Below are 22,837 nucleotides of genomic sequence, written 5' to 3' on the forward strand. Positions count from 1 at the left end.
AGCCGCACCTGGAAAGCATGAGCAGGACACCTGTGGCAGGTGGCGGGAATCTGTTCGAACAACATTTAGGAAACAGACAACAGGACAACAGCATATTTATTTACAGTTGGGCTTGAACAGTACATTAAAAATACAAGGAAGATGCTGGAAGGTAAGAATAGTGCAGGTCTTGTCCAGAAAAAAAATCCCGGGTGGGGTCGAGTGGAATTCACGTAATACCCTAAAGCTAGTTCAAATCCAGAGCTCACAAAGGAATCCACAGCACAGCTCACAAGCACTACGGTTCCCGCTTGCCAGACCTTATTCTTGGCCGATGTGGCTTTGGCAAGATGAGCGAGAAAGCAACGGATGGGGGTTTGCAGTGGGGGGCGGGCGGAGGCCCTGCGGTATGCCCGCTGCCCCCACCTTGCGCCTCCCGCCGTTCTCTGAAAGCACCGGGCTGGCGAAGAGTGCTCTCGGCAACGAGGCCTTAGCAAATCCCACAGAAAGAACACAGCAGTCGGATCGCTTTGCAGTCACTGGAGGGCAAGGGTGGGGGCTCGGGAGAGGGGCATATATAAAAAGCACAACAGGGATTTTGTCATTGGCGGGAACTGCACATGGGCTTTCAGAAAAGCAATCCCAAAGGGACACCCAGAGATCCCGGAGGTGACTTCCCCCATGGCATCCTCCCCATCTGTCATAAGAACCTGTTTATAAGGTTGAAGAATTCAGGGATGGCTCAGCCCTGGGTCAAAAGATCACTGCAGTGTGAAGCTAGCCCATCTCATGACTGACTCACATTCACAGCAGAATTTCTAAAAAACCGTCCCCACTCTGTTTGCACATTAAAAAGGGTTTTGCTTGCCAAAGGAGTGGTTTTAGCCTTGCTCCAGTAATCCGGCTAGTTCACAATTCAGGATTCGGGAGAGTCTGCAACAAGCAGGCTTCCATCTGTAAGATGACAATTCTATTGTGCTTAGTTAAAGACTAATTTTTGAGAATATACATCTTTACAGTCCCAACTTTCACACCCAGTAACAGGAAACAGCAGGTGTCCATTGGTTAAGCATAGCTGGTCCCTGACCACACAGCCAGTTTACACAGGGGTCAAGAGTGAAACTGATATACTTCAATTCCTAGAGGGGTGACACTAAACAGGTGAAGAGCTACAGGTCAGCCCAAACTGCGGGGGGGGGGGTGTCCTCTGAATACTTCCTGGAACAACGTGAGTGATTCCTTTCTTGGGAAACGAATGAATGGGGTCCCTCCAGTTCCCTTCCCTCTCCTGCACGTCATAGCAGCAATTCCCAGCATCTGAGCCATGGACTCCTTGGCACATCAACAGCGCAGTCAGTTTTTCCGGACCGGGCCTCACATCCCCACCCGAATCCATGATCTACTGGGGAAAGCAGGGGAGACGCCCCAGGGTTCCTAAGCAGCCTTCTCCAGTACGCGGGCCCAGTCCATCCTCAAGAGGCAGCAGGCCTTGTCATTCTCTTTAACCAACTCTCCAAGAGGGAGTCTGCCAAGGCAGGGCAAGCGCTCGCTGCTGCTGCTGCTGTCTCCACGCGTGGCTGGGGGGCACGGCGCAGGGCTCAGGCCTGAAGGCCCCCCGGGAGAAATCGCACCCGCCTAGTTCTGAAACGGCGCCTCCGCAGCACCTGGACGGACAGGATGGTGTCGCAGGCTGCTTCTCGCAGCGCTCCGGAGACCGCCACGGCCCTTTCCTGGGCGCGGGCAGCGCAGACGCCTGCGGCACGATGAAAAAAGGATGGCCCTCCCTGAAATCTGCCCGTGTCACAAACCGGCCACCACGGCAGTCTCGTTCTTATGACAAAAAACAGACAAAAAACCTATTCATCGAAGGGGATGCTTCTGAGCTAAAAGTCCCTTATAATCAGAAGAGAATAAAAGTTAAAATGCAAAGCATCTACACACCCCTGCCCTCCAGGAGAATCCCGATTCCAAGGACCCTGTGCCAAAGATTACATTCCAAAAGTAGAACTATTTTTTATTTCTCACGTCCCGCTCCCGCTGGGTTCTGTTTCCTTGAGAAGCTCCCCACTTCCTTCCTAGGAGGAAACCGAGAGGACGGCTGTTTCGTGCCGCGCAGTGTCCAAACACCTTCAGTCTATTTTCACAGCAGCGTAAATCTTGCGGACAAACATGTAGGCTGCATAGAAGCCAATGGTCCCCGTCAAGAGCCAGAAGGACAGCACCATGAGAGCCGTGTAGCCGAAGTACAGCAAGGAGGGGATGAACTCCACGATGTCCAGCTGGAAGAGAAACGCAAGAGGGGCTCAGGCGGCCGGCCAGCTGGGGAATCCTGGCTGAGGGAAAGCAGGCCAGGAACGCTGCCCGGCCCGGCAAACGGCAGCCGAGGCACCCCCGCTCAGGGTTTCCCACCTTGCGACAACCCCAGGCCAAGGGAGGGCAGAACTACGGGTCACTACGAATAGCACAGCACCTTGTTCACGAAGTAGAAGATGGCATAGATCAACACATAGAAGGCAGACCCTCCGGACACCAGGAAAGTTCTCCACCACCACCGATAGTCCTACCAAGAGAACAGAGCCACGCTGCAGTCACTCCGCCAAGGCCTTCAACAGCGCCCTGGGGACGCCTGGCGTCTTCGGACGTCCACACGGGCTTGGCTTGCAGCATGCCGTGCTCTGGACTGCGCAGGTTTGAGGAGCCCTGTGTCACCACAGAGGCAGAGCGCCGGGGAGCTTTTCATGGCGACAGCTGTCTCAGGAACGGGAAAATCCTGCAGGCATATCCCTCATTGGTCTTAAGAGCCTCGGAAAAGCCATGCTGGATCATGTCAAAGTTCCCTCAGCCCAGGACTTCTTCACACAGTAGCACGCCAGCTGTACACAGGCGTTCCAGCCACCCAAGCTCCTCAGCAATTGGTGTACACAGCACGTACACGGGCACGGCGGAGGGAGCACCCGGCCAGCGAAACCAGCAGCCGTGGGCAGCCCCCTCCTCCATGCATTTGTCCAATCCCCCTTTACAGCCCCCCAAATCGGTGGCCGTCACTACTTCCTGCGGCAGGGAATTCCACCATTCAGCTCTGTGCTGTGCGAAGCCCCACCGATCGGCTTCCTGGGGAGGCCCCGGTTCCAGCACTATGGGAGACAAACAAGAATGTTTCCTTCTCCACTTTCTCTACAGGGAGCCTAATTTTAAATGGTTCTGTTAACCCAACGAGAAGCTGGGGGCTGAAAGTAGGTGGTGGATTAAAAATGTGGCACGCTGGCCCAGCCCGGCTCTCGCGGGGCTAATTAACCCAGGATTTGCCACTCCGTCTCAGTCCTTGGGGTGACGCCTGATCAGCGCTGAATAGTGAAACTCCTACTTCCTGTGATGCAGACGCAACACTTCTAGTGATGCAAGCTTAAGTTTCCTTTTGGCCTCAGCCAGCCACATGGTCCCACAGGACAAGACCGGTTTCTTCAGCTCCACCCTGCAGAGCTAAGGGTTCACCTGGGTTTCGCCGCTGTGCTCCCCCACCCCTGCCAAACTGCCCCTCCGATGCAGGGCCAGCTGACCTCAGCACAGAGCTGGAAGTACACCATGACGATGCTGATCTGGGAGCAGGAGACGACGAGGATGATGAAGACCAAGAAGAGGAAGCCAAAGAGGTAGTAGAACTGATTTTCCCAAATGGCCTGTATCGAGAGAGGGAGAGAGAGAAGCCAAAATGCTAAGAGGAGGACACCGGCACATAAGAAGCACCCCATGAGCTTTTACCCAGCCCGGGCCACTCTGTTGTGACTTTCCGCAGAGTCGCAGGAACGGCAGCCCCACAAGAGGGCTGAGAAGCTGTCGTCGCAGGATCCCTGGCCCACGCCGGCGGGACCGCTGTTCTTCGGAGACCTCACAGGAGAGAGCGAGCCAGGAGACTCCTGAACCTGCGTCCCCCTCGCAGTGCCGGCACCGCACTGTGACAAGGCAGCTGTGCTGTGGCAAAGCGCGCTTCCGGTAAGCAACAGACCCCCTTGTGCCACACCCACGTGTGGACTGAGAAAGCATCCGGCACGCAGAACGCTGCAGATGCCACGGAAGGCCAGGCCAGGGTGCTGGCTGTCAACTGAGAGGGTGGGAATGCAGGCACCAAACCCAGAGCCAGTCAGACAGGAGCACAGTGCCTTCACACCGGCCCCGATAAGGGGGCAGCGCAAACACTCTGGCAAGCACAAATAGCGCCGCCCGCTTGGGAGGCAAGCCGTGCAAGAACCGTCGCTCAGGCCCTGCGCGTCGTGCAGGCTAGTGCCGCTTGGGCTGGGATGATACAGGCAGCCCCCCACCGCCGCCGTGATGGGGCTGCGCCTTGTCGCCCTGCGCCTGGGCATACCGGTGGGCTGGCGCTCCGCGATCCGTGAGAACTCCCTGTGCAAGGAAGGCTCTGGGCGGCATCCCAAGCGGCTGCCCCACCGACACGGCTGATGCAGCACAAGCTGAAGCGGCTTCCAGGGCAATGCTGGAGGCGTGGGGACGGCCCCCCTCCATCCCACGCTCAGACCCCTGCCCTGCTGGCACCCCCTCCCTCGCCGACCCTCCAGGCAGTGACCTGCGAAAAGGTGGCACCAAGGGTACTTACACTGAAGATGAAGAAAAGCTCGATGAACATGGCTCCGAAAGGCAGGATCCCAGCCATGAGAATCCTGCGGAGCAGAGAAGGGAGAGGAGGTCGCTTCACAAGCCCCCCGCCGGGCTGGATCTCAGGCCGATGGCCCTCCATCCAGGGCCGTGGCCACACGGCTCCCCCAGCTGTGCCTGTGGACCAGGCCGCGGTCCATACGGAAGAGCAGCCCATGGCCGGCCACAGCCAGCCAGACGCCGGCCTGGAAGCCGTGCAGGGAGCTGCGTGTGCGCCAAGCAGCTCTTTGCCCTGAGGCCACCGGCATCCCACCCGGGGAGCGTGGCCGCTTGCCCCGGCCTGGTGGCTCAGTGGCAGGCAGCAGCGGCAGCTCCCGGTACAAGAGGACGGAGAGGCAGAACCGGCAGCCGCGCTGGAAGCCTCCCCAAGAGCAGCAGGTGAGGAGCAGGTTGGGCGGCCCTGCTGAACGGCACCGCGTGCCCAACCAGCAGGGTGCCTGAGCCCTCCAGCTCCCCTCCCTGTGCCCAAACTGGCCCTGGAAGGGGCGGCTCCCCCCCGGGCGTGGGGGCACAGAACTCCCCAAGCCTCTCTGCGGCCAGCGGCTCGCTCTCCCACTGATCACTCAGCCAGCGCAGGATCTCCCCTCACTCACCCGACAAATCGGTTCATGTACCACCTCTGCTCGGGAATCTGCCTTGGGATCTGATTGGTCCGCACGGGGTTGTCATACGGCTGCTTGCGAAACCCAAAATAGTAGCCCAGGTAGACCAGCGGCAAGGAGATGCCGAACCACATGCAGAGCAGGGCCACCATGGTGGGGAACGGGACCTGCAAGGGGCAGTCCAACCCTCAGAGCTGCCGGCCAGCCACAGCTCCCCGCTGGGGGGGTGGGGGGCGCCGGGCCCGGCGAGGGGAGCTGTCCGGGAGCACCCGTGCGCCCCTGCCCCACCCCACCCCCAGCAAAGCTGTGTGGAAGGTTCAGGCAGGCGGCTACTCCTGGCTGGCATTTCGGCAAAGGCAGAGCGAGCGGGAGCCGTCGTCCCCCAAGTCGTGACCCCCACCCTGCCCAAAAGGCCCAGAACCGAAGCAGTGCCTCAGTGCAGGAAAGGGGAAATGGGGAGCTTTATTTTATTTAAAACTTGTATGTGCCATCACCACATGCCTCGGCTAGAGGGAATTTCTGTTTCATTGAGCATTAATGTAACAGAAAAGTTTTAACGATCCGGTTAAGGGGTGAAGACCAAAGAACAACTTCATTAAAACACCCACAGCCCTAATATCGCAGATGAGGATCGACCAGCTCATTTGTGGAAGGTCAAAAAAGTGAGGCTGATCCAGAAAAGGGGGTTCAAAGGCGGGATTTTAAGAAGGGGCGTGAAGGCGGCACAACGGGAGAGAATCGGGCAGAGAAGGGGAAAAAGGAGAGGCAGCGATTCTGGGGACAAGAACTGGCCTAGCGGAAACTAGTGGGACAAGTTCCTACGGGCAGAATGCACAGTACACAGTCCCTAATGAGCAACATTATAATAGTCCCGTTTGACTACCATAGAGTGCCACGCGCTACGTCAATTCGGGAGTTGTTTAATGCCAGCTCCCCACACACAGAAGCCTCCGAACAGCAGCGGGGCCTGGAGCTTGCCCTCTCCTCCAGTCTCAGGATAGCTTTGTCGGGTATGGGGGAGTGCCATCCTGACAAAGCCGGTGCGTTGCGTGTTTCGCAGGGCCGCCGAAACGAATGGCCGGCCAGCTGAGATCCCGCATCACGGAGCTCTGCTATCCACAGGCTCACGTTTCCTCGTGTCATTTATACACAGGCCGATCTACACTCTAGTCCTTCTGGGGTACTGCCACCCACATGGTGGCCAAGAGTGCCCTCAGAGATCAGCCACCTCCTTTCTCTCTCTTCTCTCGATAAGCCAAAGCATGCCAGGACCATCAAATGTTCCCAAATCTGCATCATCGGGATGCTTTTGCTACCCATGCAGCGGAAGCATACTGGGGCCCCAACGCCCCAAGCCCTCCTGCAGCCCCTGCAAGCTGTCCGAATCCCTTTGACAGCCAGGAAGGGAAGTGAAGCCTCTTTCATGCAGAAACCAGGAAGCCAACGCCTGAGATCCACAGTTGTGGGCTGATGATGGAAAGATTCGGGGAGGGTTCCAGGACCTTAAACGCAGGGAGAGCGAGGAGAGCCCACGCAACGAGGCACAGGGCCACCTGCAGTGGCCTGTACCCTCCTCCCTGCCACACAGGGTGGTGAGAAAAGGAGGCAGACGGGATTCACAGAAATAGTTTGCCTAATTCTGGCCAGGGTGACTTCTTTTATATTGTTATTTATTTTATATTGCTAATTTTATATTGTTATTTTTGTATTTTATTGTATTTTATTTTGTGTTGTGAGCCGCCCCGAGGCTTCGGCAAGGGGCGGCATAGAAATGTTTTAATAAATAAATAATTTGCTGCGCTTACCAAATCCGGGTGTTTTAATATTTTAAACACACCACCAAGGTAAAAGACAAATATAAAAAGTACTGTGGGTCTTTCTGTGCTCCCTAAATTTATTGCGCTCCCTAAATGTCAGGCTGGGGTCCAAACAGACCCCAAAGTTTATATTTGTTATTTTTTCCAGATGGCTGCTGAGAGTTCAAGTGGTTAGTCACAGTTTTTTATGCAGCAGAGCAAAACGACAGAGCAAGACTCAAAGCAAAGCCACGAATCAACGGGATAGGTCAGAGGCCAGCAAGCGAGGCACTTGCGCCGGGAGCAGAGGAAGAGGAGGGGCAGTGAGAAGGTACGCACCGCTCCGGAGGAGTGTTTGCCCCAGATGAAGCAGTTCAGGATGAAGCATATCCCAAAGACAACTCCGGGGTACAGGGTGGCTGTCTGCAGGAGAGAAAGGAAGCTGGGCTGAACGGCCACCTGCCGGAGCGGGAGCATCAGCAGCGGTGAGTCCCGTGGCTCTGCCCCTCCAATGAAGCTCAGCCCGGAGCGTCGGCGGAGCTGGTGCCGGTCAGGTCAGGTCAGGTCATGTCAGGTCAGGTCAGGTCAGGTGGAGCCCCACTCAGCAGGCCAGGACTTCACCCCCTTCGCCTGCTCCCTTGGCAGGGACAACTTTGCCAAATGCAAAGCGGTGGCATAACCCAAGCACTGCCTCCATGGCCCCTGTCCCAGATGCAGCTGAGAAAAGCCGCCCCCATGCCAGCTGCCCATGGCAAGCCTCGGTGGGCAGGGAGCAGACCAAGGGAGTCGGGGGGGGGGGGAAGCAGGGGCAGCGCACCCCAGCCCAGAACAGACACTGGCGCAGCCGGGCTGTTTGCATGTTATCCAAGCGGCTGTGCCCGAGTTCTCCCTCCTCAATTCAGTCTCGCTCTGGTGCGGAGCCCCAGCAGTCCTTCTCCCTCCGATGACCCCGGTTCTGCTTCCAACGGCCTCGTTGTCGGCAAAGGGCTCCTTTGCGCGACCATCAGGGTGAGATGGGGCTCTCTGGAGGTGGCCCTGCCCACACCTGGCCATGGCGCCCAGTCCCCGAGGCCCCGCAGCCAGCAGGCGGGTGCCTTGACTTACGCAGAAAGCGCCCTTTTTCCACCGATGGCCTTTCAGTGTCCGATACAACCGGCCAGCAGAGAAGCCGCCAAAGACCCTGGGCACAGTGGGAGGGAAGAGCGAGAGGGTTATCCCCACCAGTCATGCTGGCGGGGCTGCCTGCCCGCGCAGGAGGCCGCACCTACCCCATGAACATGAAGAGGAAGCAGGCGGTGGTCATCAGGGCGCCCCGGCTGGAAGGGGACAGCATCCCCAGCATGGCCACAACTGCAAGGCAAGACGGAAGGGTCAGAGGCCGCCGGAGGCTGGCGTTCCAGAGCCACGAGGCCACATAACGGCAGCAGGTGGACCTGGGCCCGCAGACTAGACACGATCTGAAGCATTCACACATGTGCTCTTCTGAAACACACTTGCCCAGGTGCGGGGATGCGGAAGGAGCGGGGTGGCTCTGGGAAGCAAGCTGGCCTGGGCACCACAGCCCAGAGGAGGCCAACAGGACCGGGCACCGCAGCAGCTGCAGGCGGGCCTGCCAAAGGGATGCTGAGGGGTGGGAGCGGTCCCTGGAGGAAGGAAAAGGACACGAAGGGCTTGCGGTGGGGGCGGAAAGGAGAAAAACCCAGACGACAGGGGACTCTGCTCTCTTCCCCTTGGACTGGAGCTTTAGAAACACTTTATCTCCACCTCCTAGACAAGGCTTGGTAAAAACAGGACGCTGCCTCCCACGGTTGTCAAAAAAGAAACAACCAGGCACACAGGCGGTTCCCCCAGAAGCCTCAAAATTGTGGTACTCCAATCTTCCGAAGACCACTTCTCAGTCATCGCTGCAAAACTTGCGAGGTGCAAAAGCCAGCCAGGCCCCCTTGATAAGGCAGGGCCACTGCGCACCACCCCAAATAAACCAAATATACCCAGACAGGTCTCTGCTGTGCAAGCTAAAAACCCATTCAGGAGGAACAGCTGAGGGAGGAACGGAGCCACCGGGAAATGAGGCGGCACTGTGGGAGGGCATGAGACGGACAGAGGTTGTGCTGAAGGGCTGGCAGAAAAGGTGGGCTTTGCAGAGGGTTTCAGAAGAAGGCAGAACCTTCTGGGAGGCAGTTCCAAGCTTGTGGAGAAGTGAGAGGGGACGTGGGGAGGGCGGTCTTGAGGGTGCAGGGAACCTTTGGCCAGTGGGAACACAGGAGGGACGGTCACGGGTTGGGGAACATGAGGGCAGTGATGGAGAACCTTTTAGAGACCGAGCGCCCAAACTGCAACCCAAAACCCACTTATGTATCGCAAAGTGGCAACACTGCAATAAAACCTGAATACTGAGGGTTTAGTTCAGGAGAAACAGCTCGCAGCCAGTCCAAGCAAATATACAGATACATCCATCCTTGGCAGAGCACCGACTGGCCACGCGACAGCTCGGAAGAGTCGCAGCTAATGAGTCGTGGTTTGTAACACCATCGCCTGGTGCCACGACTCCTTCCTGAACATGCGCATGGCCCCAGTGTGCAATGTTATCCGATGCTCGGCTGCTGGGGAGATGCTGGGGCGACCTGGCTCGCGTGCCGACAGAGAGGGCTCTGTGGGCTTGCTGTGGCATGCGTGCCACAGGTTCACCACCACTGGCCTGACCCGACCCTGGCGCACGCCCCTAACCCTAATGTAGGGGTAAAATACCATTGTAAGGGGTGACTTTGAAAAAGTCTTCCTTGAGTAGCTTTTTCTTCACAGATCAACATTTCTGCCCATTCTCAACACATTCCAACCATCCACACCATGCCAGGACACCTCCTTTTTGCAACCCTAACCCAGTGATGGTGAACCTTTTGGAGACCAAGTGCCCAAACTCCAACCGAAAACCCACTCATTTATCGCAAAGTGCCAACACTGCGATAAAAGCTGAAAATGGAGGTCTTGGTTTAGAAAAAACAGCTCACAGCCAGTCCAAGCAAATATATATATATCTTTGGCAGTGCACTGACCAACGATGCGAAAGCTTGGATGAGACCTCATTGCCAGGCACCACTACTTTCCGAGCGTGCGCACGGCCCCTATGCGCGCTGTTATCGATGCCCGGCTGCTGGGGTGATGCGGGGCCACTTGGCTCGCGTGCCGTGCGTTGGCCACCACTGCTCCAGGGTCTGAGGGCAGGGGGATAGCGGAGGGCCCCGAAGACAAAGCCCCCCAGATGAGCCCAGGAAACGCAGGCCATGCAGCAGCCACGGGCTCAGTCGCCAGCACCCTTTCTCCGCCCCCCCTGTGTGTCCGAACGCTCCGCACAGCCCTCCCCAACCAGCTGCCTGCCACATGCAACTCCCGCAATCCCTCGCTGTCATGCTGGCAGGGAACCCTGGGAGCTGCCGTCCAACGGGTCCGGGGGCACTGCATGCGAACCTGGTACCAGGTGATGCCACTCACAAATAACAATCAGGATCATGCAGAAGAGCTGGATTCCAGAGCCCAGCAGGGAGCTGAGGATCATGGGATACTGAGGCGGCCGGAAGACGTCGCCGTGCACCAGCTTCCACCCGGACTCCTCCATGGTGTCCTCCTGCGGAGAAGACCCAAGACCCCGAAGCTGAACTCGGGTGTGCCGAGAGCGGCATGTGCAGCAGCGGGAAGAACGCACGGGGGCTCCTCGCCTCTGCGCGCTCCGGGCACCGCTTCCCAGCGGCAAACCCAGTTCCACAAGAGTGGGAACTGCGTCCAGGTGCTCCTGCTTCCGGAGAGTCTGCCCTGCGGGCTCCCGGGGGCATCTGCGGGTTGCAACCGCAAGCTGCACCTGAACGGTGGCGTCTGGGCACCCCGCTCGTTTCGTGGGCTGGCTCCTTCCACCGAACCTCCCCAGAGAGAAGGGCCCCCACGCCTCTCCCCACCCCACATGCGTCACCTACAATGTCGTCTTCCTTGTTGTAGTTGGCTATATCCTTCCGGAGGGTCCGGATGATGATCATGCTGAGAATCCCTGAAAAGAAGGACGCCTGGAATGAGCCAGTTCCAGCCCATCCCGCCGAGCCCCAAAGCATCGCTCAGCAGCATGTTGACTGGGGGGCATAAAGGGAGGGTGGGGGGGGGCGCAGATGCCTCTGCATGCAGCCTGGAGTCCACGCAAGCTCCCTGGACTGGGGTGGGGAGGGTCAGTTTCTCAGGAGAGTTTTGGTTCAATGGCTGCTTTTACATCGTGTTTTTTCTCCCCTCGCAAGAAGCTGCAGGAAGCATTTATAGTCCTCCCCACACATTTTTACCCTCGCAACAACCCTGTGAGGCGGAGAGGCCGTGTCAGGCCCAGAGGCACTCAACAAGCTTCCTGGAGAAGTGGCGCAGTAGAGCCTGGCTCTCCCGAGTCAGGTTGCGACAATCCCTTCGGAATCAGGCCCTCCTCCCGCCCCTGAACTCCACTCTCGGAAAGGAAGCTGAGCGGAGAGGAACCCGTTAAGCAAACCGCCAACCTTGCTCTGCGACGTGAGCGCACAAGCAAAGCACCTAAGCCACGGCACAGAAGGGGGTGCCATTTGCACGGCGTTTGCAGGGGCCGAACCCCTGGCGGACGCCTGAGCTCAACACACCCGGCAACACGTCCAACGCACAGCAGTGAGAAAGTGGGCCCAAGTCCAGGAGCCAAGCCACGGGACTCTGACGGACCCCCACCCCGTTAGGATTCTTCGCACACCCCTCCTCCTGAGCCCCAGCCCAGCGCTCTCGCCACAGCACCTCACTTTCGGTGCCCCACAGCCAGGATGCCGCGCCGGAACGTTTGCGCCAAATAGTTCTTTCTGCGCTTCGGAACGGCTGCACTAAAACTGACGGCACGACTCAGGCGGGCACGTGGCTCTGCCTCCTCCGTGTAGATTATCAGCAGCACTCTGGGAGTTCCTCGTGGTTGCCTTCTGTTCCCAGCAATGGATCTTTTCACGGGGGTTGCTCACCGAGCCAGCACGGGTTCCCTTAGTTCCTAGGCTCCCTGCACTCCCTCCTCTGCCCAGTGGCGTTCTGTCCTTCCCGAGCACAGCTTCCTCCTCTCCCCCTGCTCCCACAAGGGCCTGCCACCGGGCTCCCGTGAGTCAGCTCCCCATTCCGGAGCTCCGGCACCCAGCCTTACTACCTGGCAGCTGCTCACGCGCCCCGCAGCCCGCCTCTCACCTGAAAGGAAGAAGACGACCACGACGGAGTTGATGATGGAGAACCAGTGGATCTGCACGTCGCTCATTGTCAGGTAGGTGTCCCAGCGGGAGGCCCACTTGATGTCACTTTCCTACACGCGTCGAGACAGTTTGGCCGGTTAATGACCACGCGCAGCAGTCATTCGTTATTCCCGCCCCAGAGGGGGGAAACGGAGGCTGAGAGGCACACGCTGCTTTCGCCAGAGGTCCTCGGTGTGGTGTACAGCATAAAATGACGGCGCATCATAAACTAATTCATAGCTCACCAAATACAGTATATATTCATTTATGTTTCTAAATACAGCCTTCAATAGGGCTGATGCAGGACCCGAGCCCCAGCCTTCTCTCAGTTACGGCTTCCCAGCCGTTGGACGCCGTCCCGCTACCACCGCTCACCCTGCCATGCCCCAGCCGCCCTCTCCTTCCCCTCCCCTCCCCTCCCCTGCCCCCCCAACCCACTCCCTCACCTTCCAATGCACGGAGTAGGTGAAGAGCAGTTCGTTCTCCTTGGTGGGGTCAATCTCCTGGGGGGCCGAGCTGGCGGCTTCAGGCAGGATGCACGTGCCCTTCTCGTCGGCCCTCAGATCTGCGGGGGCAAGCCTTGCGTCAGAAGAGTCCGTGACGGGCCTCCCGGCTGGCTCCACGGCTGAGCAAGGGCCAGGACCCAGGCCGCCCCAGTCCCCGTCCCGTGCTCGTCGCCAGCACGCCACACCGTCTCACACCCATCCCGCGGGAGGGCGCCGGTGAGCAGCTGCTTTGCCACCATGTGTCCCAGGTGCTGGGCTGGACGGCGCTTGGGTCTGACCCAGCAGGGCTCGTCCGACGTGCTCCTGCCACACAGGCACCACACAGCGGCTCTCACCAGAAAGTTTAATGCTCTGCGGAATGACTTCAAAGCGGACCACCCTGTAGGTTGGCTCCTGGTTCTCCTCCACATCCTCTCTGTGGTAGTAAAGGATGAAGGAGAGGTGGTTGTGCAGGTAGAACTGAAACAGAGACGGCGGGAGACACGTTAGAGGCCCTGGAGCCGAGGCGTGCCACTCGAAGGGGGCACTGCGCACCGGCCTTCCCTAAGCTGGGGCCCTCCAGATATGCTGGACTGCAAGTTCCATCATTCCCATCCAGCACATCACAGTGAAAGGGACGCCTGCTTCTGCAGCCAACACAGGAGAGCTGCTTGCGTTTACCTAATTTCTATGCTACAATAACAGTATTTTGCACCTTCGCAGAGTCCGAGTGCCTTGTATGTGTGACGTGGTAACAATGCCAATTAGAGTAACATCTGTTCCAGGTTGCAATGCAACAAAATGCGGGAAGTCAAGTGGGGGGTGAATTCCTCTGCGAGACTCTGTACATAAAACTGAGGGTTGGCTTGGGTGCTGGCTCAGCAAAGGCCCGAGCAGGTGATCGTTACCTGCCTCCTTGTTCCCACCCAAAGAAAAAATGCCACCTGCCCCCGAGGTTTTCCAACTGGAATCCCACCAGGACATGGAGAATGAGTGTTTTAGGAGCCTTGTGACAAGCGGTGGAGGAGCTCCAGTGGAATTCACCCCTTTAAAAGCCCAAGAAGGAGACTGTCGGAAACTCTGTCCTGAGACCTACTTTGGTATCGGCAGGATATAAGTGTTTTAAATACATAAATAAGGAACGACGCCTTTTCGGCCCTCCCGGAACGGCGCCACGGAGCCACCTGCGCCTCACCTTGTTGTTGTCCGTGAATCCAAGCCGATAGCCATGCTCAAACTGAGTGTCCTTCTCCTTGTTCTTCTCTTCCTCTTCACGGTTAGAGTAGAACTCCAGCCTCGTGGCCACGGGCAAGTTGTCGGCGATGCTGCAACGACAGGCCCGCAGGTGAGACCCACCTGCCCACCGGAGCCCTGCCGATCCCAGAGGGGCTCCTGCCGAAACCCGTTCCCGCCTGTGCTCAGCGGGGAGAGACTCACAGGTGGACGTAGTATTCCTCCTGGATCCGCTCCGCAATCAGCTTGCTCTCTTCCTTTTTCAAGACGACAGGAGTATTTGGGACGTTGCACAAAACCTCACATTTTTTCTCAACGTTCATAAAAACTTGGAATGGAGTGTTGACAATCCGGTCTCCTCTGAGGACTTCCCCTGCACGTTGTCGGGGGGAGGGCGGGGGAGAGAAGGAGCATAGTTTAAAGAGAAGGGCCCAAGCTCCGGGGTGCGGCCAGCCAATCGCCGGCATCGCTCTCCAAAAACACCCCTGTCATCACAGCTGCCTAGCGGAGCAGAATCAGCAGCGGCCTGGATAACGCAGCCCCGCACGTTACGCCAACGGAACAATCCACCCACATCAGCAGGAGAACCAAGGTCTGCCGGGCAGGCACCCTCCTCTTTTCCAAGCTCTGGGGAGTGGCACTGGGACCTCAAGCTTCTCTTTTGGAGCGACCTGGGCCCTCTCAGCAAGACCCGGCTCCCAGGTGAGTGCTCTTGCGTGAGACGCAGTGGGTCCTCTTCAGATGCACTGAAGCAATTGCGTTACAGGACCACAGGCAGCTACTGGAATGCGGGGAAGGCCAGGACATCGGGTTGACTGGAACTGGTGAACAAAGCCAGAACGGGTGGGGGGGCCGGGAACGCAGAGCATGCAGCACGTGGACACCGACGTGGCACACTCAGGAAGCCCAGATGCCAAGAGCGGGGTCCTGGGATTGGGGCCTCACCCAGATTTTCAGCTTTATACGTGATTGTGACTGGGCGGCAGAACGGTAAGGAGTAATACTCGTAAGGTAGCTGGGTTCGTGAACTGGTGAGCTTCACAGCCTGGGAAAAGAGAGAGAGAAGCCGTCAGCCAACCTCATCCCCCCCACAAAAAAGAGAAATTCCACTTACAGAGGAAACGCTCGAGACAGGATATGAGGCTCCGGACACCACTGGCTGGGCCAGCAAGCACCCGCCAAACCTAACCACCCCTGGCTTTGGAAGCTTCCAGGACAAGATAAAACCACAGCTTGAGAAAATAAGCTGGGCTAGCTGGACGTCGCAGCGCCGTCGTCGCTGAAGAGACCACAAGGAAGCCCCAAACCATGTATTAGTGTTCTTGAAGAACGGAACATCCTGTAGCACCCAGCCCACAAAAATGCTGAAGAACAGAGGGACCACACTGTGGGTTTCAGTTTGCTGTGGGTACAGGGAAAACATTCTGAGAAATCTCCGCAACAGCTTTAAGGGAAAACCAATGCACCCCCGGGACATTTACATTCCAGCAATTACATTTTTACATTCCAGCAATTTCAGCAGGAGGTAAGCACACCAGTGCCTCACTTTCTCGCTGTAATCAAGGAACTGTAAACGTGTTTGACTTCAGTTAGGTTGTCTCGTGATGCAAGCAAATCCAAAACTCAGATAAGAACCAATGGGCCATTATCACAGAACTACCATGGCGTGTAAACAGGCCTACAATCATTACCTGAAGGAGTGCTTACATCCATATATGCCCGACCGCCCCTTGAGATCTGCAGGAGAGGCCCTTCTCTGGGAACCCTCCATGAAAGAAATTAGGAGGGTGGGTACTTGGAGGAGGGCTTTCTCTGCGGTGGCGCCTAAGTTATGGAATGCGCTCCCCAGAGAGGTCCGCCTGGCGCCGTCGTTATTTGTTTTTCGGCGCCAGGCAAAGACCTTTTTATTTAAGCGGCATTTTAATTGTTAATATTATTGGATTTTATCTGGCCAGGGCGGCTTATTTTATATTGTTATTTTTGTATTTTTAATTTTAATGTTTATATTTTTAATTTAATGTTATTTATTTTTAATGTATTGTTGTAAGCCGCCCCGAGGCTTCGGCGAATGGGGTGGCATAAAAATGCTTAAATAAATAAATAAATAAATAAATAAATAAAGTCCAGCTCAAAGACAAGCAGCTATTCAGTTGGAGGAGGATTCCTTCTGCTGCTGCCCAGCAGCCACAACTCTTTCGAACTTCTGTGGCAGCTTTGCAGAGCGCACCCTCCATGTCAAGGCACTGGCTAGAGTGAACCGGCCGGTCAGCTAATTCATCAGATATCACCAGCCATGACCGAACAGGGCCAGCTTTCCAAGAACTGGCCTGCACGTACAGCAACCGCCACCCCGCTAACTATTAAGTGCGAGCAAAGTGCAAGCTCGAGGGCAGCTTTCCTGTGAGCTCTGCAGCGGTCAGGATGGAAGCGGCTCCCGCCAGCTACCTGTGATGACAGCGAGGAAGCTGGAAGACAGGTGGCCACGGATGGTGAAGACCACTGCCACGTGGGCATCGGGAGAGCAGGCCCATGCAATTCAAATCCACACTCAGTCACGAAGGTCACCTTATGTCGCTGAGCCAGCCACGTGCACACGGCAAGGCCATGGGAGGGACCAATGGGTGCCGTTCCAAACTCTTCAGGGGCAGGACAGAATCTAAATGCAGCACTACAGTTCCCTCCCTTTCCCAGAGTTCATGCTCTTGTTTCCCGACAGCATTTTTACTTTTTGGAACTGGCGTATGCATCGCGGCTGAGCCCCTCTTCCCCACTGTCCCCTGAGCAGTCCCTTGGCCAGTCCACCGGCCCACCGCCGGGTCCTACCTTGATTTCTACTGGAGCATTTTGATGGAAGTTGATGGGCGCGACCCCTGGCACATAGAAGCCGTTCGTTCCACGAGAGAAGAGCAGCAAGACAAGCAGGCACGCGAGCCTCTCCTGCCAAAAATAAGTGTAAAGAGCAGATGCAGCCATCAGAGGCGACCCCACTGAGACGCAGGCACGCAGGGGCCATTCCCAGCATGGCTCGCTTGTGGGTTGGCTTGCCAGAGCTGAGCCTGACGAGCCACAAAGTTGCCACAGCAATTTTGGGTAAGTCTGAACGAAGCTGCAGAGAGGGGGACAGCCCTGGAGACCCCCTCCCATTTTCTTGCTGCTGCTAAGCCCCTTGTGGGATTCTTTCATTGACGGGAATCGAGAATTCCAGGAAACTGAATGGAGCCGGCAAATAGGTGCGACCTCCGCTCCAGAGGTCTCACCCAGCAGGCAACAGATTCCAGGCTGAGAGGTACTCTCAGGGGGAACAAGGAGCCTTCTGCTCATGAAAGAAACACAACAGGGCTGGGGAGATGCCACCACCACCAGGGTGTCCGGGAGATCCAACTGTGGTTCTCATACTTCACTATTTCCTCCACCATCTTCTTTTCCAAAAAGGAAGGTCTGACATAGGCCCTCTGCTACTCTGGGGCCTTCAGAAGCACACAAATCAATAGATTATGTTCAGCTCTGCCCCTTTCAGCTTCTTAAGTCTTTTGCTCAACATTTCTCTCCCGTCCCCAATGCCCAAGTTGAATGTTGGCTATTACTCAGAACCTGCAGTTATGATAAATGGACAGAGGCTCTGAGTGAGTGTCTGGAATTCTCTCCCACAAGAGGTAGTGATAGCCACCAACTGGATGGCTTTACAAGGGGACTGGACACATTCAGCAGGCACTAGTTCTGATGAGAATGTGCTACGACCCAGATCAGGGACTGGCTGCTCATGCACACCGGACGCTGGGGCAGACGCTCTGCTGGCGAGCTCGCTGTGGGGCACGGCTTGGCTTCCTGTGCAGAATGCTGAACCAGACGGACCCTGAGCCTGATCCAGCCTCCGTGCCCTTCTGACACTCTTCAGGCAAGGCCCCCCGACTATACATTGGCACGCTCAGGTTTTGACAAATCCAGTATCACACACAAGGCTTCGAATGGCAGGGAAGTAGAGAAAGCAATTCCTCTTAAAACTTTATACACCACCGACAAGCAAGGAAAGGCAAATGGCCATTTACCAAAAGAGGAAAAAGAACCCATCAGCCAGCGCAGGGATGCTTGTTGGTCAATTAGAGCGTCTATTAGCAGGGAGCAACGTAAAGGACTGCCTTCCTGGACCACATTAATTATCCATCCAGCCCAACCGTCCACACCAGATTATGAACTAATCGGCTTTCTCAAGAGTCTGATGGAAACACATTCCCAAAAGACACCCCCACCTCCCGAACGAGGGGGAGGCCTGCCAATGGACAAAGAGATACCGCTCCTCATTCCTGGCCATTATTCCTCAGCAGGCATGGAAGGGGATCCTCTCAAGATCCGGGAGGCCTGCACTGGTCACTCGCTCTGCACCTTTAGTCTGCAACAAGAACCCTCCTCCGATCCATCTATCGCACACTTCGTCGGAACTGCAAAGGCTGCCTGAATCTCTGCAGGCTACATCAAGGAGGTGCTTGGCTGCATTTTGGTACAACCACTCCCATCAGTCATGACCACTTGCCATGCTGGCTTGGGCTGATGGGAGCAGCCATCAGAAAGGTACCAGGTCGCCCTTCTCCACAAAGCTTCTGAGAAGTGAAATCTTTATTTAATCCACAGGAGCAAAAGAGGAGCTTTTAAGCAAGTATGAGAGGAGTTGCTGATGAGGCGCAAGTGAGACCTGCCCGTTCACATTAAAAGTTCCTTCTGTTCATATCCATGACAAAGGTAAGACGCAAGCTCGAGCTGCTAAAAATGGATTTATATAAAGAAAGTGGAGAGGTTGTAGGGAGACCCAGAAAGCAGAAGCAAGAAGACAGAGGGAAACAATCTATTTATTTTGTGAAGAATGCTTAAGGCATCTCAACCACAGGTCCTCTCAAGAGTGCTGATACAAATGACATTTTAAGACTGAATAGGAAATGAGCACAAAGTGCTAAATAAAATCGTAATTATCTGACTTTCAAGCACATTACACATGATGCAATATGGCACGGACAACTGAGAATGCAGGCACATGAATATTCAGTATGTATCATATTTCAAAGATGTGAACAAGAGCAAGCAATTTTAACAAGACAAGCATAATTTCACTTGTGCCCACAAACTACTCTCACGACAGTCAGGCTCAAATACTGGGGGACGAGGAACCTGGACGGGTGAGTAACAAAGCAACCCTCGATGTTCAACCTTACGCAACCCTAATTAAAGCAACAGTTCAACCATGTTGTGTTTAAAATCGCAGTGTCAGGCATGGAAGAGAGGCCCCAATACCCTCACAGGCACACATTCTTCTTGCTCATGTGTAAGAGAAGCCCATTCCATAAACATGATTTCATTGCAGCATTTATACATGTTTGGTCCTTGTTCTCTCTTCTGCTGCCCCACATCTGCAAGGAAGAGAGTTCAGCTACTGGGGAATGGATTGCCCTGCACTGGATATTCTCTTCACATTCCCCTTGAAAGAACATTCAAATTGTGCCTGCACCACAATGCGCAGCACTGAGAACGCGGACATGTTTCTCTCTTTCCCATATTAATACCGGATGTTAGTGCCATCCAATGCAATTGATTGACAAAAGACCCAGAACAGGGGCAAGTGCTTTTCACGCTGCACCTGATTAATTTATGGAACTTGCTAGCACAAATTAATGGAACCTGGGGATGGTCACTACCTTGGATGGCTTTAAAAGCAAATTCAACAAAAGGCATGGAGACCACCTAAACAGAATTCTCCATGATGCTACTGAATGCCAGTTGCTGAAGAACAAGAAGAGAGAATCACAGAAAAGAAAGGAACCTGAAAAGGTTACCTGGTTGAATCCCCCACTGAGGCCAGAAACCCACTGAAACAACAACCCTGAGAGGTTTTCATCCAGCTGCTGAAAGAGAACATGCCACCTTCCACAGTAACCACCTCCTCTGGCAAACAGGCCGGCGCTAGCAGGATGTTTTTCCTAATCAGCCCTTGCCTTCCCGAGGCAAACAGTTGGCCATTGTGTGGAAGAGGGTGCTGAGCTAGCAAGACCTTTGGTGTTAGGTTTACTAGCCTGCCTGTCTATGTGCTACCTCCTTTACCTGTGCTGGCCTGCCTGCCTGCCTGTACCTGTTGCTGAGGGCTTGGGCAGGAGGAGGCCTGGCACCCCTCCTGCTGGAGGGATCTGGTGAGCAGCTGGTTTGCCACCGTGTGTGCAGAGTGCTGGGCTAGCTGGAACTTTGGTCTGATCCAGCAGGGCTTTCTCATGTTCTTCCAAACTGGTACTGATCATTACTTGTTGCAGGGGGTGCGGGTGACCTCCTCCCAACATACCATGGGGAGTGTCCTTAGGAAAGCCATAAACCAAGCAGGGAGGCAGGGAGGCAACCCAGCTGCTCACTCCAGCAAGCGCTGCACAGATGCCACTGCCCTCGCCGGTGCTGCCGCTGCTGAACAGCTGTTGTCTGCATGGGTAGTGAGCAGGTGCCTGGCAGAAAGGTGGCCAGGTGTGGGAGGACAGAGTGCATCTATTCAGGAAGCCTGCTGGCATCCAGTACATTAATAGGGGCTATAAAGGGCTTCACCGTTCCCTGTGCACAGACGCTTTGTTTTTCTTTTCCGGTTTCATTCGTTGAAATGAATGAGATGTACCTTTGGTCTGATCTAGCATGGCTTTTGCTATGTTTATCAGAATAAGGCCTTTGTCACCCCTTCCCATCAAAAAGACCCTCTGCAGGAAGTAGATCAGAGAAGAACTTTGGGATGTCCTCTCACAGCCTCACTGATACTATGAATCTGCATTGTGAAAATACCAAGCTCCATAAGGTAATAGTGCAGTGGGAAAAGGCATCTATGCCAGATCTATGCACAGAAGTGCTTGTCTCTCTCTGTATGGATGTCAGCCTTGAGAAGATCAAAGGACTGCAAAATCATTGAACATGTAACCTGCTCAGAGAACTTTTTCCTGGTAGTAAAAAGGAAAGGAAAAAAAGTGCTCAGCCAGAGTTCAACTGCTATGACTCTGAGCCTGTAAAGGTACTTGTCCACCTCAAGGCATCATGACTCATAACTATTAATTATAGGTTTTTTTTCCTGTGCAAAGAATTGGCTGGTTAAATTGATTCTGGATGGTAGTAAAACAGAAGAGAAAGCAAAGCTACCCTTGGCTAAGAGGAAAACTCTAACAATATCTACAGACACACCCACAACCTTCTGTGTAGCTGCTCAAGTGGCAGTCTTCATTCAGAAATCCCATCCAGAGTTCCCCACCACAACCATTTCAGGCAAGTTGGATGCTTCACAACTGTCTTCAGACTGCAGGAACCCTCAAATCCCGCAGTACGGTCAAAGGGACAGACACAAATGCCGACCTATACGGCAGCTTTCTCCCACCTGGTGCCATCCAGATGCACTGGACCACCACTCACGGAGCACGCTGGCTAGGGTGACGGGAACTGCCTTCCACATGCGTCTGATGACAGCAGACTGGTTAAAGAGCAGGGCATCTGAGGCAGGAATGCAGCCCCCACGCTGGAGAAGCCGCTAAGCCCCTTCCGAAAAGCGCCCAGCCAAAAAGGAAAGGGCATGGCCAGGAGTCCCTCTTCCTCCTGCAGGCTTTCTGCACTGCTCCAAACCCCGCAACAGCCGCGGACCACCCTCCCAGCCCGGGCGCCTGCCCGGAGGACGCCTGCCGCTCCGGGGCACAGCCAGGCCTGGGCTCCCCTCGCCTCTCGCGCCCAGGCCGCGCCCCCTGCCCCGCGTCTCGACAGTGCTCGGCGCTGCACAAAGGGGGCAGAGCGGCCGGGCCCGCCCGCGTCCTCCGCGCGTAACCCGGGGCGGGGGCGGCTGGCGGGAGGGCCGCAGCCGCTCCGGGGGAAGGCAGGCCAGCCGCCCCGGCCCCGGCCCCGGCCCCGCCTCCCCCTCCCCAGGCCGAGCGCCCTCTCGCCCCCGGAAGTGGGACCTCGGCGCCGCCCCGCGGGAGAGCGGGCGCGCCGAGGGCCGCGACGCGAGGCTCCCCGGGTCGTGGCTCCCGGAGCGCAGCGGGCGCGAAGGACAGGGCGGAGGGGCACCTGCCTCCCCACTCACCAGCACCCCCGAGGCCGCCATCTTGGATCCACGTGTCGGCGCTGACGTCGGCGGAAGTGGCTCGCGGTTGGCCGCGGCGGCTTGTCTCCATGGAGACGGCAACAGGTCGCCGCTGGGGAAGGCGAAGCGGCGGCCTTCTGGGAAGGGCCTTCCCCCTCCCTCCCGAGAAATGGCCTCGGCGACGCCGCCCTCTCCTTCGCGGAGCGCCCGCTCTCTCGTCGAGCCTGACGCGCGAACGGGCGCTTCGCGGAGGACTTTGGAGAAGGGAGCCTTTTCCGCCTCCCTATCTCGGCTGTCGGCGCTCGAAGCCACCTCCGCCATTTCTACTGAGGGCGGGGAACCTCAACGGCGGCTGCGCAAACTGGGGCGCCATCTCTAGTGTGGGCAACTTCGCTCGGTTGGGTCGGAGCGCCTTCTTTGTGAATGGCAAGGCTGGTTCTCTGCACGGGCAGCTCGGCCCGCTGAGGGCATTTGGTCCTACATGACCGTAAAACGAGGGGCCGGTGGCGCCATCTTGCGTAAGGGCAATGGGATTCTGGCGCCAGGGCCCTGTCTTTTGGGGCTCTGGTTCCCCAACTCTAACTGGGGCTGCAGCATGTCCTTTGTTGGGTTGGGAGCTTTCCTGTGTTCCTATTTACAAAGTGTTCAGGCTTTGCAGTGCTTTTAGCCCTTGGTAAGGTTGATTTTTATTCAGAACAAGGAATATCAGAACTTCATTGTTATTGATTATTATCATTTTGCATTTATATCCTAC

The 22,837-nt window shown here is 56.1% G+C and overlaps 1 protein-coding gene across 4 annotated transcripts; it reads right to left on the reverse strand.

Moving 5' to 3' along the window:
* Positions 1-78: 78 nt before the first annotated feature.
* Positions 79-22,118, reverse strand: TM9SF4 (transmembrane 9 superfamily member 4). Of its 4 annotated transcripts, none has more exons than XM_044455391.1 (18): positions 22,084-22,118; positions 16,839-16,952; positions 14,961-15,060; positions 14,220-14,388; positions 13,978-14,107; positions 13,139-13,262; positions 12,744-12,862; positions 12,257-12,368; positions 11,011-11,081; positions 10,535-10,667; positions 8,314-8,395; positions 8,150-8,225; positions 7,385-7,468; positions 5,241-5,416; positions 4,589-4,652; positions 3,537-3,656; positions 2,450-2,539; positions 79-2,258 (listed from the first exon to the last, which is right to left on the reverse strand). In XM_044455391.1, the coding sequence occupies exons 1-18, from the start codon at positions 22,102-22,104 to the stop codon at positions 2,109-2,111; spliced, it is 1,935 nt and encodes a 644-aa protein (XP_044311326.1). In that variant the 5' UTR covers positions 22,105-22,118; the 3' UTR covers positions 79-2,108. The 4 variants fall into 4 exon arrangements, with proteins under 4 accessions (XP_044311326.1, XP_044311325.1, XP_044311323.1 ...); XM_044455390.1 differs by having other exon boundaries at positions 10,511-10,667; XM_044455388.1 differs by lacking the exon at positions 22,084-22,118 and adding an exon at positions 21,391-21,635 and having other exon boundaries at positions 10,511-10,667.
* Positions 22,119-22,837: the final 719 nt, after the last annotated feature.

Source organism: Varanus komodoensis, unplaced genomic scaffold (genome assembly GCF_004798865.1).
Source record: "Varanus komodoensis strain SLA01 unplaced genomic scaffold, ASM479886v1 scaffold8, whole genome shotgun sequence".
In the NCBI taxonomy this organism is placed as follows: Eukaryota; Metazoa; Chordata; class Lepidosauria; order Squamata; family Varanidae; genus Varanus; species Varanus komodoensis.